Source organism: Perna viridis, chromosome 2, assembly GCF_037379345.1.
Source record: "Perna viridis isolate PV_CMFRI_1.1 ecotype Kerala chromosome 2, ASM3737934v1, whole genome shotgun sequence".
Classification (NCBI taxonomy): domain Eukaryota; kingdom Metazoa; phylum Mollusca; class Bivalvia; order Mytilida; family Mytilidae; genus Perna; species Perna viridis.
The window spans coordinates 5,213,614-5,233,719 of record NC_142446.1 but is presented as its reverse complement, the minus strand read 5'-3'; the positions used below and the strand labels follow the sequence as shown (position 1 = coordinate 5,233,719).

Here is a 20,106-nt window from a genome sequence, read left to right as displayed (position 1 = left end):
AGTTACTAATGCAATCCTCACACATAATGCGGATGCTTTCATACTTGAGATTGTTTAAAAATAAAAATAACATTTATTAACAAATAACTAATAAATACAAAACATTCATTTTGCATGACGTAATAATCGTAATAATGAAAATAATCAACACATACATAATCGCACAAATGAAAACTATGAAACTATGAAAAATAACAGAATTACCGAATTGATAAAATTTAGTCAATAGTCAAAAGGAATAGTCAATAGAAAAGTCCGTATAACAAATGGTATTAGCAGGATAAACACGGCAAGGTGGAAATCACCTCTATGTTCCTGACTTGGGTACAGTCCAGCTGCAGGAAAAAGAAAAAAAAAACTATGACGAAAGGTTAAATATGTCCCACGCCAGATACATATCTATTGACGGTTTCGCCACTGAAATAAACAATAGTAATAATAATACTTCATGATAGTGTCACATATCTGATTTACAGTAAATAAGTAAAATCACATATTTGCACAAGTACTAAATTCATGCAAAGTTACAACGAAGTTATAATAAAATAACTTTTAAAAACAATCGGATAACCGGTCAAATTGACATTTGAGACAATGTTAACTTAAAAAATAGATTATTCATCAGATCAAAAATGGAACCATCACACGTTAGACTTATCATACTTCGTCGATTAAATCACAAGTTAGACATATCATTTATCAACAATTTCTTAAGTTATACATATCATACATCGACAATTTCATCACAAGTTACGACGATTTCATCATTACAAGTTAAGTATAAGTATTTGTAAGAATCAGGCAAAATTGGAAAAAAAATCAGAAACATGCATGTCAAAAACCCACAGATCTGACAATATAATTTCACTCATGGATGCTATCTCTATTTAAAAAGACCATTATTTGATTTCTGTATCAGTGGATTTGCTCAGATTTTTTTTTTTAGAAAAATGAGGTTTTTGACGGAGTTATTTGCCCGTGAAATGGTCATTTTCAGTTAATTTCAATGAAATTGTAACTCAATGGTCCAGCATGATATGACAAATCTGTTTTCCTTGATTTTGATGATGCAAATAGTCAAAATACACTATCAAAATGATGGCTTTTTTCATAGTATGTTTCACTTACTGCCTGATTCTTACAGGGACTGATACTTAAGATATTTAATACACCGACGATTTCATCACCGCAAGTTAGGACGTTTCATATATAGACGATCTCATTACAAGTTAGACATATCATACATCGTCGTAGACATATCATATATCGAGTTTCATCAGAATTAAGACATACCATGTATGGTTTCACCTCAAGTGAGACTTATCATATAATATCTATGACTGTGGAACGTCTAATTTAATTAATTATTCTATAACAGTTTGTTTAAAGTTCTTTGAAATCGATAAGCTGTTTCATATCCCAAGTGTTGTTTTAGTTTGTGTGCGTGTTTCCTTGCAAATTGTATTTGCTGCTTGTCTTACTTCTGTCTTTCGGAGTATAAATATCATTCCAATGTTCGTATATTTGGTATTGCCAGTTCAGTTTTTAGTTTTAGTTTCAGACAGGACCAAGAAAGCCAAATGATTTTTTTTTATTTACAGCTCGTTCTGAAACTCGAAAAAAAACCAGTTAACATTAGAAAATTAAAGATATGGCTACAAGGGTTGTTTTACAATAACTCCCATCTGGAAAATTACTTCTCATGATTTACATACTCAATAAAGTAAGTACATTGACAAATAATGCATCATATGATCAATAATATCATAAAACGTAATAATGAAAATTAAGTGGCGTTATTTTTCAAGCTGTACCATGGGTACTGTCTGCTCCCTTTATTCAAATGTTGATATCACTGACAACAAACAAATCAAGTTTTTTCTGTCTTCCGATGAAGTGAGACTTGTTAAATCAAGCTGGAAATCATTTAATAAAAAGGAAACAGCCGATATTGGATTGGGGATCTTCTTCAGGTATGATGATTTCACAAAAAAAAATAGACATCTTCATTTTGTATTGAATGTCTTTTACATGGATCTGCCATGTTTCAAAGTTCAACACTACTAGTAGTAAAATAGTTTAGAAATTACATATCATTTTTGCTAAACGTCATTGTTCAGTCAAATGTAAAACTCTAAAATCTGGAGAATCAAATGCCTATATCTCTAATGACGGTTTTTTTTATTTAATGTCAGTAAGTAAATAAGTAAAACTTTTATAAAAGTATTTACTTGAATTCTTTACATGAACTATTCTCATTGTAGCTTAGTAACAATTGCAAAAGCTATTATTTCATGTCAGAGTTTGTGCTTGATGGAATAGATAATGATGTTAAACAATATGCTAGAAAAAGTTGACTTTTAATGAAATTCGAGAATTACTAATATATAACAAAAAGTTTAAAAAAAACATCAGTTTTCCTTGAATTGGCATGAATGATGACATATTAAGTAAATAGTTTGATCTTCAAATTTTATTTTAAATATAACTAAAGAGAAACCTTCAAATCATATTTAATATAATTTAAGAGGCTATGACAGACAAATTAAATGAGTGTACATACAGTGATGAAAACATTTGACACTTTTTTCGAAAGAGCACATCTTGCAAACTGAACAGCATTATGAATCAATCCCATACATATATAATAAAATATATCATTTTATTGACAAATAATTTAAATCTTGATTTTGTGTTAAGGTTCACCTAAAGTTAATATCTATGACATTCCAAAATGACATGTTTTCATTCATAGTTTTAATGCATTAAATTGAACACTTAAACATTGCTAAATGCATCTTTCTATGTATATAACATACCAGCACAAGTCAAACTTAGCAACACATGTTTTATAACTTCTATATAACATTAACAACAAAAATGTAAACAACATATCTTAGATTAAATCTAGAGCTGTCAAAACAAGATTTGAAGTCTGAAATTCATATAGTTCTGTTCCTTAATGTGTAATGTAGTGCAAGCTGGCAATAATGTGTGACAAATTTCTAAATTTAAATGAAAACTTTAATATTTTATGTTTATTGGTGTTGGTATTTAGCTGGATCATGGTATAAAATATCTCAATTCATCTAAATTTAAAGAAAAGGCATTTTTTTCAAAGAAAATTAATGCTAGCGTGCACTGTGAAAGTTGATATTCCAAGCTTAAAAACGTACAACTTTTTGACTTCCGCTTTTGACCGAAAATTGTCCTTATTGCAAATCGTCCTGTACTTTAAATCTAAAAGAGAAGCATTTGGAAAACGAATTATAAGTCGAGAATAAAAATAAATTTATTCAAACAGAGTTCATTCATATAATTTGATATATAATATTCTGACCAGTTTAAAAAATCACGAAGAATTACAAATACATTGTATATTTTACCAAGCTCAAGTTAGCGAACAATAAGGCTGAGAACAATAAGAAAGCGCGGGAAAACTTCAATATCTAAAAACCATAAGACAAAACAAACCCACATCGGACTATGCCATTTTTGTCAAGGAAGGCTATTTATAGCCTGAACTTGACTTAGAGATCGTCGGCAAGTGGGATTCAACTGGATGTGGGATATTGCCACATGGAACCGCCTAAATATTCCGCGGTCTATTCTCTTTACCTTCCTCCTTTTCCACCTTGCAAATTTACGTTAGTATATTGCTCCGCCGCCGATAAAAATGTCATGCTTTATTTTTCGTAAGAGATGGAAGTGTTATGATATCAAAGCTTTAATAATATTTGTTTAATTGCAATATTTCTATGATTTTGTGCGTATTTTAAACTATTTAAATGTTGTCTTAGCGAGCAGGACTATTTTTTTCTAATTGACGTGACGCAGGTCAAACACGGTACCTCCAATAACCGAAAACAATATGGCGTCGGATGGACAAGTGACTAATTTCAAAGTACTGACGCCATATTGATTATTACAGACTTTCGTTGGGTATCTAGAAAGTGCTGGAATATTAAAAAAAAAAAAACTTTTTTGCAAGACAGTGAGAAATTATACCACCCAAAAAAACGTGTTTTATTGAGGTTTTCGGATTTTCAATCTGGTTTTCGGTTAACACCGAGGTTTTTGGTTATTCGAGCAACCCGGTCAAACATTAACAAAAAGATGTCGGAAGTTTTTAATGACGGATTTTTGGGACCTGCAATGTACACTTTTTGAGTTGTTAGTATATTGTTAATGTCTACCATTACAAGATGGTAATTTGAAAGTGTTACTTTTTTTGTCATTCTTACCAAGGAGTTAAATATAGACTACTATCATGACTATAAAAATATATTGAGAATGTCGGGAGCTTCTAATAACGGATTTTCGGAGCTGCAATTTACGCTTTTTGTGATGTGCAAAAAACGTAAGTATAGTTTTAATGTTTATGATTACAGTGATGGTGCGGGGGGGGGGTGGCAACCCTCCTTTTTATGGGAAAATTATAATTTTCATGTGTAAAATTGACAAAAATGGCAAATAAAGTCCCAGCACCCCACTTTTTTGAGGAACCCAAGCTGCCATCCCTCATTTTCAAAGTGGGTAGATCCGCCTGTGCCAGATCCTGAAGTTTTGGAAGTGTTCTATGTATAGTGTTTGTAAATTACAGGTATTTTTGTGAACAATTTTTGATCTATATTTTATATACATTGTACTGTTAAATACATGTAAATCCTATATATATCATATGTGTTTGATTTGATCCCAGGAATTTAAAATGCATCCAATGTGTACATGTACATGAATAAATATACAAATGTACACTATACATGTAGCAAACAATATGAAGTATTTAAACTAGAAAATAAACATTCGAATCATGGAATTGTTAAATCAATATGATTTCAAAGCAGAAACATACACAATGTCTGTTTCAAAGGTAAGAATGAAAGGCAATATAATTAAAATTAGATCTTAATTGCTCCCCCTTTTTCTATGTCACATGAAGTCATGCGACAAAGAAAAAAGAGGGAGCACTTAAAATCTAATCTGAATTAGATTGGGATAAAATGAGGCCATGTGGCATATTTATCACATTCAGTAGTTGATCTTGATCTATCAAAAAGAGAGATATCTAGTAAATATTAGGTATTTATATGAAGCCAAACAAACTTTTAGAGCATAAAGAGTCCCCGCTTATGACATTCCTGATGAAAATTTTCGTAAATATGTTACAAATGAGTTGATTACATTTTGATTGTGTTAGAAAATGCCCCATTCTCAAATTTTCAATCATTATCATTGTGGCTGACCTGTGATTTAAATACGCTATATCACACCACTAGGCCTAGACCTATATCGCATACTATATATCACACTTCTAGACCTATATGGCATACCATATATCACACCCCTAGACCTATATTGCATAGCCTACATGTATATCACATCTTTAGATCTACATTGCATACCCTATATCACACCCCTAGACCTACAATTTGTATATTGCATACCTTATATCACACCCTACACAGAACACACTTGAAGTATGATTAAAATATATGTTCTGATGAACATGACATGCCAAAATCTGTATCTGATGCGGTATCCATCCTCGACCTATATCACCCCGCGACCAATAGCCCTTAGTGGGTTGACATAGGAGTCTTGTGTTGATACCACATGTGACACAAATTTTGGCATGTAACATTCAGTATGGACTGTACATGTGTATATATCCATATACATGTAAGTCATAATTGATTATCAATATGGTTCTTTTTAGTGCATTGTCAAGATATACATTTAGAATGCAGATCTTAAAGTTAGATACAGGATTTTCATGACACATGAAGGGCACAGTCAATTAGGTTAGAAATTCTATGTCCATGGAAGTGGATTGAAAATATGATAAATATCAAGGCACCCAAAATTAGACCTTTCTCAGAGCTGATTTTCAGGGACATTCATACATATACAATGTATTAGGTAAGTGAAGGTACACGTACGTTTGTTCATAGACTTCCAATGCACACAATGATTTAAAATTTTCAGAACTGGTGATGGTCAACTGTAAACATTGCCAGTGTAGAACAGTTGTCATATGTCCTAGCAAAATTTGCAGTTTACATTTGTATTTCTGTGAACAGAAAATTTATACTGAAAGCTACAAACAATACATGTGCATGTACTCTAACTATGGTTACTGGCATATGCAGTACAATATTAATCAAAATTGTTTAAGATTTCATACATGAAATTATGATATTTGTAATATAATAATACATGTATCAAATTTGTTATATACATTACAGTGTGACATTAATTGCTCATAAATAAATCAACATACAGGGATGGATCCAGATATTTTGAAATGGGGGGTCAAGACATCATTATAAATCATCAGGTAGCTATCAGAGGGATACATGCAATCAATTAACTTTTTCATATATTCTTTAATAGAAAGAGAGGTACTTGTAGCAAGTCTACTAGGAACCATATATGGGAGAAGCCCTAAAGCAATATCATTAGTAAACTTTCTAGTTTCTGTATTTAGAAGTTTTGTCTAGTACAGGAAATGACTTTAATTTATCGTTTTTAACTCACCAGTTCAAACCACTTTAATGATGTTCCTGGTTATGAGGGGATGTTGTTTTAACAAAGACCACCTGTCAGTCAGGTGAAAAATAACCTATTCTACTCTTACTTATCTTACCTGTTATTAACAGCTATTGATGTGCTCATGAAGTACACTGTACTACATTTTTGTAAAGTTTGCTATGTTTTATTTAATATAAATTTGAATTATTTTAGAGAAAGAAGTGTTTATTTTTTCTTAATTAAGACAGCTGATAGAGATATTTTAAGGATAACATTTCAGAACACTAAAATATAGAATATAGTTATTGTATTAACATGTTATAATATAGGACAGAAATTATAATGTTACAGAACTACAAAATTTCAATCTACAAGTATTGACCGGGTGGCTTAAAAACCAGTAAAAACCTGGGACAATGGTAACTGCCCAACCTCTATTTATGCCTGATTCTCGACATAATTATATGTACATGTAAGAATATTTCTCATCAAGAGGAGGTTTCTGTACTTCCATATCATGTGGTTAAAACACATGTATATTTTTATGCACTTACATTGTAACATATTGTTTTTATCAAAGACACTGTTATTATTTTTTCTTTGATCTCTTTTCAGTGGTAATCCCTTTTAAAGTTTCACTAGATGTAGCGAGAAGAAAGCAAAAGCAAAATGGACTATTTTTGTGAGGGACACTATTTAAGCATGAAACAAAGTTCATGATTCTCAAGTGCTGGTACATGTCAACATCTTTTAATAAAAACTACAAATATGACGTCTGATTTGTTAGCACTTATTTGTTTGCAAAACATAAGAGTTACTTGTATTGTAATCTAATACATATTGGTGAAAAAATCATGCAAGAAAAATGGAAGAAATGCACATATATTATTGAAGGCGGACAGGTATAAAACACTCTGCTGAAGCGCAATAATCATTCATCACAAAAAGTGGTACTCATGGGGTATGGGTTCACTTGTAACCTTTTTGTTATAAAGAAAGACATAATATTTCCTGTATTCACTACATCTCTTTATCCTTGACTTTCCAACTTGCTTGAAATCATAAATTGCTGAAATATATGAGGTACAAAGTTTTTTTTTAGTTTAAAGATCTTAAAACTGCATAGTAGTTTTGATAACAAGAGTTTGTATCCTTGTTTCAATTGAAAAATTCCCAGTGAAAGGTAATTATTTACTGTAAAAAGGTGTATAGTTCAGACATTTTCAACTCAGGTCCATAATCTAGAAAACAATGACAAGGACAAGTTTTAGTAAATTCTGTATGAAAACTTATCAATATTGACATATTTGTTCATTTAATCTATTTAATCTATTACAAATCACTGTTAAAGTAAGCACAAACAAAGAGAAGTTTTTTGTTCATTTCTCCCTTTAGATTATGCCCTTGGTCGATCCTCCACTAGTCCACATCATTCATTCTACTTCAAGCATCTCCAACCCGAAATTTCAAAGTGTGGATTCATTCTTTGAAAATATTGATGGTCAGTGATTCCAAGTGGAGATAATATTTTTGAAGAAATGCTGGTTTAAGTGTAAAGTGTCGAAATTTGAGGACATAAACGTACACAGCCAGAAATACCAAAAGCAATAATAGAAAAGAAGATCCATAAATACGCCAATTAACAAGTACTATTGATATGCATTTCATTAAAACAGATGGTTACTCTTTAAAATGACTAGGTTTTCGATCGGTATATCGGTATCCATCTAACCCGTATCGCATGACTCAGCCCGTATGGCAATTTGGTTACATGAATATTTGTGACGCCTTCCTGACTCAGTGCCTCAGCACTTTGATATTTCATATTATTTATGTATCATTGGATGATTTCGTGATAAAATTTTTGACACTATTGTGTTTATGCACGTACTTCTAATGCATTTCAAATTGCTTCATAGCTGATCTGATCAGAAAGAAAGAATATCGTTTGGCTAGATCCTTCAATCTCAGTTTCCGCTATATAGATGACGTATTATCTTTAAACAATCCTAATTTCGGGGATTTGATACATCGCATCTACCCAAAAGAACTTGAGATAAAGGATACTTCATACACTGTGAGGTCAGCCTCATATCTTGACCTACACTTAGAAATCGATGGTAAAGGAAAACTATTGACCAAACTTTACGACAAACGTAATGACTTTTCCATTCAGAATTGTCAACTTTCCTTTCATAAGTATAAGTATTAATCCTTTAGCCAAGTGAATTAACTGGCTATTTAAATCTCACTACCTACTACAACGCAGGTAGGCAAAAACGTCATGTGGGTGACCTCTCTTTAAGGAGACATAAAAAAATTCCTACGGCAAAGCTTTTACATGCTATTGAGGGTTAGTTAGTAACCGTACTGGTTAGATCACCACCAAATTTCTAGAGTGTGCATATGAACCGTTCTCCAAAACTAGAAATTCAAAGTTGGCAAAAAACGTCATGTGGGGGACCCCTACCAAGGAGTCATAAAAAAATTCCCTGCAGCAAAGCTTTTACAGGCCATTAAGAATTTAGAAGTTCTGACGTTTATTCAAATCACAACTTCATCAAAAACTACAGAGCTTAAAGGAGACATGACACAAAAATTTCATTTTTTTAAACGTTTATATTTATAAAAAAAAATATTGTATGTTAAGATACGAATATAACAAACGTTTTCTCGTCAGTTTAAATAAAGTTAGAATGATTTATTTGTGTTATCACGACGACCAAATTAATATGCATAAATGACAACCGGAAGTAACATCCACTTACCATATGTGGAAGTGAGGCGTCGTTGGTTCTCAATCTCCATTTGGGTGCATTGAAAATGTATACACGTGCCCGAAAAAAATAATAAATCTTCAAAAATAGCTTATAAATAAAATGCAGGGTCGTCCAATGATCTGTGTATGAGTTCGATAATCGTATTTAGAAAGTAAGAAGACTCAAGTTCTTCTCGTTTTTTGTCAGCTTTTCAATTTCGTTAGGCATACATCCCCGGGTGGCGAAAACAGAACTACTTTGCACACTATTTATAGGACTTGAACATGAGGGTGCAAATGAAATAGTGACACTCTGTGTGTCGTTCTTTCTTTGCCGGGGTTATATAAATTAACAAGCCCGGTGGACTTAATTATAACCAAGAGAAAGCATGTGCGGCTACTTTTATCTTTACATGGTTCGGCGCCTCATGACACAGGTGTCGATGCAGGTGCATGGCTTCGATAATTGAAATATAATTGCATTTCTTTTGTCTTACGAATTTTGAAATAAATTAATTTACATGAAGAATTTGATACAATACAAAATTTGGCTTTTCTGGTACGAACAATATTTTTTATAGGTCAGTTAAAATATTTGATTTTAGCAAAAAAGATTTAGAACACGAGGAAGCTTCAGCACGAAACCTTTATGGGTTCTCAAATAAAATTATCAAAAACCAGTAAAAACTAAACATGTTCCTATTATCCTACAGCTGTACTTGTGGGGTACTGTTACACTTGTCAGGAGTAACGTTCCGTAAAAAGGGGTGAAATCAATATTTTCATTGAAGATCGAGATCGGAACAGTTTAAATCTTAGAATGTGAATTTAATTTACTTTGTGTAAAAAATTCAATCGAACATGACATAACATAATGAAATATTTCTATGTAATCTTCGAAAAGAAGTGGTGTCGTCTCTGTGCGGATTCTAGTCTTCACACTGGTTAAATATTTCTGTCATTGTTTATCATTTTTTCTCGAAGTTGTTTAAATTGATTCAACTGTAAGAATATATTCGCTGCCAACCAAAACTTTTCGCTCTCATTTGTAGAAGTCATGTAAAAAGTACAGAAGCCCCACGCATTTCAACCACTCGATCTATGAATTGAGAACCAATGACATAGCACGGTCACGTGACCACATGGCTAATTAAAATTCGTATGGCTTGGGTAATCAATTCATCTTCAAGTAAACGCCGTAAGTGACTACATGGGGCGTCTTTATGGTATATATTAGTTATAATGTATAATAAATCAAATAAACCCAAAATTGAAAAACAATATTTTTTTTGTGTCATGCCTTCTTTAAACAAATTCCATTCAACTTTGATTCTTGCTCTACTTTTCTGCTGGAAACATAAACTAAAAAGAGACTATATTCTAGGTAAACGAGTCAAAACGAGGCTCTTTCATCTCATGGCAAATCCCACGGTTATTTACAGGTGCAGACTAAGGAACAGCAAATTTACATGTATTCAAATAGTTATAGCAATCCTTAAATTGTTGAAGATATATCCAATTTATTTGAAGATATTTATTAATATAACGTCTTCATCATCGCTTTTAAGTTGTTTACTCATATGAGGGTCATTATAAAAATACATGTACTTTTCTGTACCTCGAATATAGTTCCTTTTTCATATGTTCATCAAATATAGGAAACGGTGTTATCCCTTCGAAATAAGTTGAATTAAAAAGTTTTTTTTCTACTGAATGTAACATTTCCTCTAAAAGCAGATACTTCGGAATCATTCTGACTTATTCATTTAGAAAGACTTAACGTTTCGTCACCCCGATTGTTCACCACCAAATGTCCAGCCTTAAGGTTAAGGTCAAAAACTAAAATTTACATCAAGAAAACAAAATGCCAAACCTTTATTGGAAACAAAAGAACAACATTTTCACGTATATACTTCAAACGTAAAAATCAGAAGTATTATAGACGACAAACTTTTAAAAGGAAGATAAACTTGCGATGTTTGTAGATCTAATTGGCGATTCATGATTTTATGCGACATTCTTACAATGTTTTGTTTCCATTTTAAGATTTTTTGAAATGCATCCTGAATTGAAAAAGTTATTCAGGAAACAAATGATGATGGATGAAGACGACTTAGTTGTAGACGAAGAAAAATTGCGTAACCATGGCAACATCGTAATGGAGGGTCTTGGGGCTGCTGTTGAAAGTCTTGACGATTCTGTTTTCTTGTCTAACGTATTGGTCTCGATGGGTGAAAGTCATGCTCAACATAATGTTAAACCAGATATGGTAATCGTAAGTATAATTCAAATATATTATATTGTTTACGATTCCGAAACCAAGTATCGATTCAATAAAAAAAATAAAATTGAATAAACACAAGACAAAACAAGACAATGTTTACTTGTCCCCGTCTCCTTATTCCTTCGACCATTGTCATAATAGATCTCTGCAATAGTAACTACCCCTTTATTTAACTTGTACTAAATTAAACATAGAGAGACCGACCGTGTTGTTACAGTGGTACTACGACCAGAAAAAGTAAACAAACCCAATTTCCTTAAAAAAACAAAAACAACAAACAACAACAACAAAACACAACAAAAAAACCAAAAACAAACAAAAACAAAAAAACAAAAACAGATAAGTTAATATGAAGATTTTCTGTATTGCTGCAATTCTACAACGCCACCATGCATTTATGCAGAGAAAAGAAACTTTATTTAAGGTCTAGCACAGATGATACCACCAGTACATAAAAACCGTGTGCGTAAACAAATAATAGTAATGTACAGAAGAATAAAGCAACTCGGACCACCATATCACCATATCAAATTCATTAACATGTAATAAAATCAAAGTTTCATCAGAAATATATGGAAAATATCTTTATCAAAATAACAAAAAAATCATCTTGTCCACATCCATGTTATTCAGAGGTTTAACACATCAACTAATAATTAAATTAAATGTTTTGCAACAGTTCATTTCAAACCCAGTTTCCTCGTGTAAAAATTGATGAAGCTGCAACAATTTTTTATTCATTATAGTTATTATGGCCAGCGATACGAGATGCCTTCCATGAGATAATAGGACCAGATTTTACGCCAGAAGTTAACAAAGCATGGGAACACATATTTGAGTACATGGCTACGAAATTCAAAGAAGGACTACGAAATGAATCCAGAAATTCAAAATACAGTTAATGAAGCCGTTAAGGGTACACTAGTATAAGAATGAAATCTACTTGTTCACGAATTATGATACACTCCTTGAGACGTTTAGGTTTCCCGCACGCACGATACCCAAACGCACGCTAAACGCTCACCAAACGCACAATAAACGAACTCTTCTATTGTGCGTTTAAACGAACGCTCCTATCGTGCACTTAAACGCACGATAGACGAACGACGAAAAATAATAATATTGACATATAATGAAGACAGAAAAAATAGAAAATAAAATTAATGAAATTATATAAATCAATAATAGCAAAATATATAAAAATAACAGTTAAATCATGGAAATAATCAAAGTACACAAATAAATGAACGCTTCTATCGTGCGTTTAACGTGCCTTTAAACGAACGCAAAACGATGTGTAAATGCACGATAAACGATGCACGAACGCTAAAATGGGAAACGTGAACGTCTCAAGGAGTGTATAACATGAGGAAATACCAGTAGCATTTCTTTCTAATGGCAAAATCTTTGTTTTGTCCGTTTTCAGTTAAAATCAACATTATTTGTCTCAGACTTATCTAATGTTTTGGATCACACGTTCATATGGAGGACCCACAATGAATTTGACCAAGGCAATTAACACCCTTTACAGTTTGTTTAACATCTGCAACATCATAATTTTATTAAATTAGATCATAAAACGCTTTATTAGACTAGAGTAAATAAACTTATCAAAATCAGCTTACTTTTGTTATTTTGCCCGAATCAAATTAATAAACAGCTCAATGATGACTTAACATTTTATTGTTTTGCCAATTTAGGAGAGGACAAAATCCTCGTGACGTTACTCTATCCGAATTTGAAGTATTACATTAAAATAATTGAAAAAAGGTCTTATTTAAGTCTGAAAGGAAGTGGTCGGCTGTGCAAGAGTAATCAAGGGAGCCAAGGTTATAGCGGGAATCAAAAGAATGCAATCCAGGGACAAAGACCAGACATGGAAAACAGACATACATAACAGAGAACATAAAGTAACTAAAAATCATACATACAAAGTAACAAAAACGGAAGTTTGAAAAACTCACAGACAAATCGTTCTAAGCGTAGGTCTCACTAACCAATTCCTGGTCAAATGGCCACCCCTATGTAGTATCAAAAAATTCACCGAACCTAGATCTATACATTTTAAGTGCAACATTTGTGTGTATCCTGATCAAAAGTAATCAAAGTAAAGCTGATAATGTGTTCTTTAAAATCATATTTGCAATTTACTACAAAGTGTATGAATATTGTTTACATGTGTGAGTAATTTGCCTACAAGCTGTCAGTTAGCAGAAAAGGTAAAAATGTGGATTATCAGCATTATTCATTCAAGTAAATTTTGTGAAGAATTTCAACGATCATTGTACCATTAACATAATGATTTTGAAAGCCTTATTTTCGATAAGGTTGATTTTTATTAGTATAAGCAATCATAATGTGTATTGCAATTATCAATTCACTAATTGATAATCACACATGTATGTTCCATTTAAACCATTAAAGTGATCTCCAGCTAACTTGACTATATTATTGATTTATTGATTTTACTACATGTACAGGTATAGTGAACATCCTGATGATGATTTGGGGTTTTTACGGTCTTGACCATCCTTACGGATCTCGCACGACCGCCCATTACGGGGATTCTGTTAGTAATGCCGGTTAGTAGTAGAAGGTGGCGGAACCCAGCCTTCGGAATACCTGACCGAAGAACTCAGTCACAGTATGTCCTACTAGCGGCTGGGCTGCTGTGTTGACGTTCTGGTCTACTCCCAGACCCAACGTGAGTCCGAGAGCGTTTCCCCACTCTATGTTTGGGAGTACGTCAACGTGTAGAGTGAGTGAACATGCATTGGTTATGTGACTTATATAGGGTCATTCTATCTATGATGTAATTTTACTGTTAGCTGTGACATAAGATTGTATGATGTATGTCTGAGCGAGTGATCTGATTGGTTAGATCTAGTGTGTGAATGGTGTCAGAGTTAGCTTTGAGATGTGATGTAGTGGTATCCGAGAGTTATCATTGGTTGTATGGGTCATGAGGTTTGAGAAGCGTTTGTAATTGATTGAAGGTATTGGAGAGAATTTAGAATCTTTCATTTTTCTTTCATTGTGTCGAAGTAATATTGATCTTTGATATTTTCTTATATTTTTGTGGAACATATTGACAAATCATTGCTTGGATTTATGTTATTTGGTATCCTGTTGTTCCATTAAGTAAAGGTATTTATATTTCACTTTACTAGATACTTATTTGTGTAAATTTGTGGAGTTATGAAGTAAATTGCTTTGTACTATGAGAAATTCTGCAAACAAGAATATGTTCCTTTTTAAATCATTGATTACCTTATTTTTAAAGTTGGAGTCAGAAAAGTTAATCATTACGATAAAGGTAAATGTGACAATTATGGTTTTATTATATTTTTTTCATTTTGAGCTATAATTGTATATTATGCTTACATAGGTATAGTCTATGCGTATTTACTATAACGCATATCCATAATATTTCAGATATACTTACCTGTTTCCATTAAGACGGTTGTATTGTTGTGTAACCTTAGTCCCACAGACAGGTACTTAGTTCATATTTTTGTATTTATGTAATAAGCTTAGATTGATTATCTTGCATTAAGTTATTCATATTAATCTTTATATGATAATTGTTAAATCATGGTTCACATGTTTATGCTGCTTAATATCATTCATATATTGTTTTAATTTCTGAAACTCAGGGTCTGATTTATATACCGTTATAGTAGTTTGAAACATTACTGAAAAATATTGAGTACTGATAATATCTATTATACCTATAAGGCATTTTTATAATTGTATTATATCATAATATGATTTAGTTGTTATACTATTTATAATTTGTATTTATTGTTATTACAGGGTTGTTTTGTTTTGTTTCCTGTACACAATAAACAACTACTGGGAAACTGTGTTTATTTCATAGAACCTCCCCGGTTACATTTGGCATCCTCGGCGGCACACAGAGGTCGCGGGATAGTGGTTACAACTTGAATTCATAGGAAGAGGCTGTTCTTTAGTGAAGAAAGCTGATAATTGTGTTTTAATTACTTATGTTTCTCTGAGTAACTGACACAGAGTGAACTTTTGAACCGTGAACTAATTCATTTTTGTGATAATTGTGGTATAGCTGATACAAAGCTGTTACAGCTCAATATTGAAATCAAGGACATATTATGCATACATGTAACTACTGGTATAATATATATATACATGAAGTAATTCATCTTAGTGGTATATTTTGTACTGTATTTTGCCAATAAGACAAATTACCCTTCTCTTTTTACATACCCATATATCACAGTGGATATAGATTTCCTGCTATTTTATTAGTCTTATAATACATGTGATATTAATATTGTTATAATTATTGATGTGGTGCTAGTCACATACTACCTAGCTCAATATTGTCTCAAACATAATACAAGTAGGTTTACTTATGAGCGACTACGACTACCAATTTCCTCTTGAGTGTTGGTGCCAGCCTGGAGCTAGAACCAAACATCTGGTTGATATTATACAGGCCAGAATCAAGAAAGCCATTTAGGGACATAGAAGTATAGTTATCTACCTTTGGGCTGGAACGTGTGATATTACTTACAAAGAAGGTAAATATATGTTCTTGCGCCATCGATCCAATAGAGCAGTGGAAGAAATTCTCCAGCAGTACGAGAGGGCAATTCGGATAGTTAAAAGATTTAAGCAGGCTGGAATCAAGTTGAAATACTGTCCCTTTTTGTCGATTGTCAAGTGGAACACTCCAATCAAATAGAGAGTCTGAATAAAGAAATATGGAAGCTGAATACTAGCCTAGGAAAAGCAACCGTTAAGACTAGATCAAAATTTTATTAAAAGGCAGAAACAAAAGCCAGAAAAGTAAGAACATCAGTAAATCTACGCATCAACAACGAAGACAGTGTACACCCAAGAAAGCTTTTAAGTCTAGCCATCAGTAAACATATACTATTAGATACGTATAAAGAGTGCTATCGTATCGTTAAAGAAAATGAGCAACTGCAAAAAATAAAGGTAGAGGAGGAGGAACTATAGTCTCTCTTTTAACTGTAGGTGTGTTTATCGTACCACGTTAACAAAAGTTGACAACAAGCCTACCCCAATACCTCACTGCATAACAACGGATTAGAACAGCAAATAAAAGATGGCTTCCACTGAAGGAAGAAAAACATCAGACCAACCAACTAAGCTAACAAATTTTGCTTGCATTTCAAAAACTTGGAGCAAAACCAAAGATCACCGATCCACAAGACCTCAAAAAGTAGATGCTCAACTATTTAGAAGAGTCTATGAACGGAAAAATCCAACATCAGATAAGGGTCAAGGACACGATAGCAGGGACAGAAATCAAGATGCTCCATCAAATGTTCCTAGTCAGTACTCTAGTTCTAGACCATCAAATCAAGCTAACTACCTATACTCCAAAGATTTTCAACTTCTTTGGCGAAGGAGGTAAGGGAAAGGCTCTTTATGACAAGTGGAGATATGAGGTAGACACTTTAAGAAAATCAAACTTACAAGAACCAGTCAAAGAGATAGCAATAAGGCTATCACTGAAAGGTGAAGCTGCACGAGTTGTCATGAGACTCGGCAGTGAAGAAAGCTTAAACAAATTGCTCGGCAAACTTGAGTCAATACATGGTCTATCCATCCAGAATGATCAGTTGATTGAAGAATTCTACAGCTCAAAACAAGAGCCAGGTGAGGATGTAATTTCCTGGGCAAATAGACTTGAAGACTTACTGTACAAGGCTAAACAAAGGCACATCATACGAGAAGACGAAGCAAATACTAAACTATGTTCCATGTTTTGGGGTGGTTTAGATAAGGAATTAAAAAAAATGTCCGGTCACTTTCATTACATTGTGAAAGACTTTGATGATCTTAAACAAGAAATGAGACAGATTGAATCTGATGTAAAGAAAACACCAAACAAGCTACATTAAAAATGGCTTCAGTAAGAAAGAGTGACACTGACGATGACTTGAAAACAATTATACAGAGAATGGCGACAGACATAGAGACACTTAAGAAAGATACAGACCAACAGCATCAATATCGAATATGGCATGGATACCAGAGAAATAGAAGAAGAGGTCAGAACTATAGGCGATATCAGTTCAATGGTAACAACAATAATCAGAGACGACAAAATAGTAAAAACAGAGATTATGATAAGCCACCACAATAACCCCAACAAAAAGAACAAGAACAGCAAGACGATGAAAATGAAGATGTGATATGTTGGCGTTGTCATCATAAGGGCCACCTTAGAATTGGCTGTCGAGTCAGGCTTGATCACAGCAAGAAAGCTTTAAACGACATGAGATCAACATAGCGAGGCGTATGATTGGTCGGAATTTTCGAAGCTCCAGTAGGAAGAGTTATCTTAATGAGCTCGTTGGAACATCAAACGAAGCTACTTTAACAATAAATTCCATACCAACAATTGGCCTGCTAGATACAGGCTCTGCCGTTTCAATATTAAACAGATCATTTTATGACGAACACCTGTCAGAACTACAAATACAGCCTATACAAGATCTATTATCGATAGAATGTACTGATGGGAATGAGTTATCTTATGATGGTTTCATAGAAACAGATATTAGTATGAAGGCCAATGACAATAGTCTAACTAACTGCCTATTACTGATTGTTCCAGACAGCAAATACAATGCAAAAGTACCAGTTTTACTTGGAACCAATGTTCTGACATCACTAATTGAAACCTTGCAAGATAAATATGGTGACAAATACCTGCAAGATGCCAAGCTTATAAAGTATATATGACTCTACAATGTATGAAACTGCGTGAGAAGAACCTACTCCGACGAAATAATCGATTGGCAATAATCATGTCTGCAGAAACAGAAAGGTTTACCATAGAACCAAACAAAGAAATTAATATATCCGGGTATTTTGATAAACAAGTACCATACCATCCTGTATGCGCATTGTTGCAACCAACAGTTAAGTCAGTTATTCCATCATTGATACCATACAAATATAATGAATTGTCAACCAGTTCTGTAAAAGTTATTATTACAAATCCTACAACCAAGACAATGACAATATCTCCACATAGTATTCTTTGTGAGATTCAACCAATTCACATAGAAAACATTAATTGCCAAACAGAAGAACTTAAGCCTCAAACAGAAAAGAAAGAAGTAATGGACCAAATTACAATATGTACAGATGGTTTGACAAATGAACAGATAGCAAAAGGACAGAAACTGATCAATAAGTTTTCTGACATCATGTCCAAAGATGATCTGGATATAGGACACACAACCATGGTAAAACATCGAATTGAACCAGTAGATGGTACACCATTCAAACAAAAGCACAGAAGAATACCACCATCGATGTATGATGAAGTGCGTGACCATCTACACTTACTTCTTGCAAGCGGCATCATACGTAAGTCATTTTCACCTTGGACATCAAATGTAGTCCTTTTCAGGAAAAAGGATGACAAACTGCGAATTTGCGTAGATTATCGCCAGTTAAATGACAGAACAATTAAAGATGCCCATGCACTACCAACAATTGAAGAAATCTTAGATGGACTGGCCGGCAACACATACTTCACTGTAATTTATATGAAGTTAGGTTACTATCAGCTAGAAATTCATGAAGACCATAAAAAACGCACGGCTTTCACCGTTGGTGAATTAGGCTTCTATGAATATGAGTAAATGCCATTTGGACTAGCAAACAGCCCCGCAACGTATCAACGGTTGATGGATACAATATTAATGGGACTTAATCTGAAAATATGCTCAGCTACCTTGACGACGTGATCATCTACTCTGACACATATGAAGAACACCTAGATAGAATTGACCAAGAATTTAGTAGACTCGAAGACACTGGTTTAAAACTGTCACCAAAGAAATGTGCATTTTTTTCATGCGGAAATTGAAGTATGTAGGTCATATCGTGTCTGAAGATGGTATTGAACCAGACCTAGATAAGATTAAGATCAAGACCTGGCCAAAACCAGCAACACCTGACGAAGTAAGAATATTCCTTGTTTTTTTCTGGTTATTATCGCTGTTTTGTGAAAGATTTTGCGACGATAGCCGGACCTTTAACTAACCTGCTACCACTAACTGTGAAGAAAAAATTCTATGGATATGGGAAGTAGCTCAAAATCAATCCTTTGAAGCTTTAAAATCATGTTTGATGGCACCACCAGTACTTGGCTATCCAAACTTCAACAAGCCATTCGAGCTACATACTGATGCATCTGGATAAGGCGTAGGAGCAGTCTTGTATCAGGAACAAGAAGGTCATAAGAGAGTGATTGCTTATGCAAGTCGTGGATTGACAAAGGCTGAAAGACATTACCCTGCACATAGACTTAAGTTCCTCGCTCTCAAAAGGGCTGTAACGGTTACTTGATAACATCCAAGTGTGGTATATACAGATGATAATCCACTAACATATGCCATGACCACAGCTAAGCTAGATGCTGTTACACAACGATGGGTTGCAGCACTCTCGTTTTACAACTTCGAGATAAAATACAGACCTGGCTCCACGAATAAAG

At 33.3% G+C, this 20,106-nt stretch overlaps 1 protein-coding gene and 1 long non-coding RNA gene across 2 annotated transcripts; both read left to right on the top strand.

Annotated features, from left to right (window-relative positions):
- The first annotated feature begins 1,815 nt into the window (after positions 1-1,815).
- LOC148623435 (neuroglobin-like) lies at positions 1,816-13,061 on the top strand. The gene is made up of 3 exons (XM_088571134.1): positions 1,816-1,973; positions 11,339-11,567; positions 12,323-13,061. Exons 1-3 carry the CDS (start codon positions 1,816-1,818, stop codon positions 12,476-12,478), a joined length of 543 nt encoding a protein of 180 aa, XP_088427260.1. The 3' UTR covers positions 12,479-13,061.
- Positions 13,062-14,574: 1,513 nt separating this feature from the next.
- Positions 14,575-15,695, top strand: LOC148623434 (uncharacterized). Its single transcript, XR_015920158.1, has 3 exons — positions 14,575-14,723; positions 15,012-15,073; positions 15,393-15,695. It is a non-coding gene; the product is annotated as an uncharacterized LOC148623434 (long non-coding RNA).
- The last annotated feature ends 4,411 nt before the right edge of the window (positions 15,696-20,106 follow it).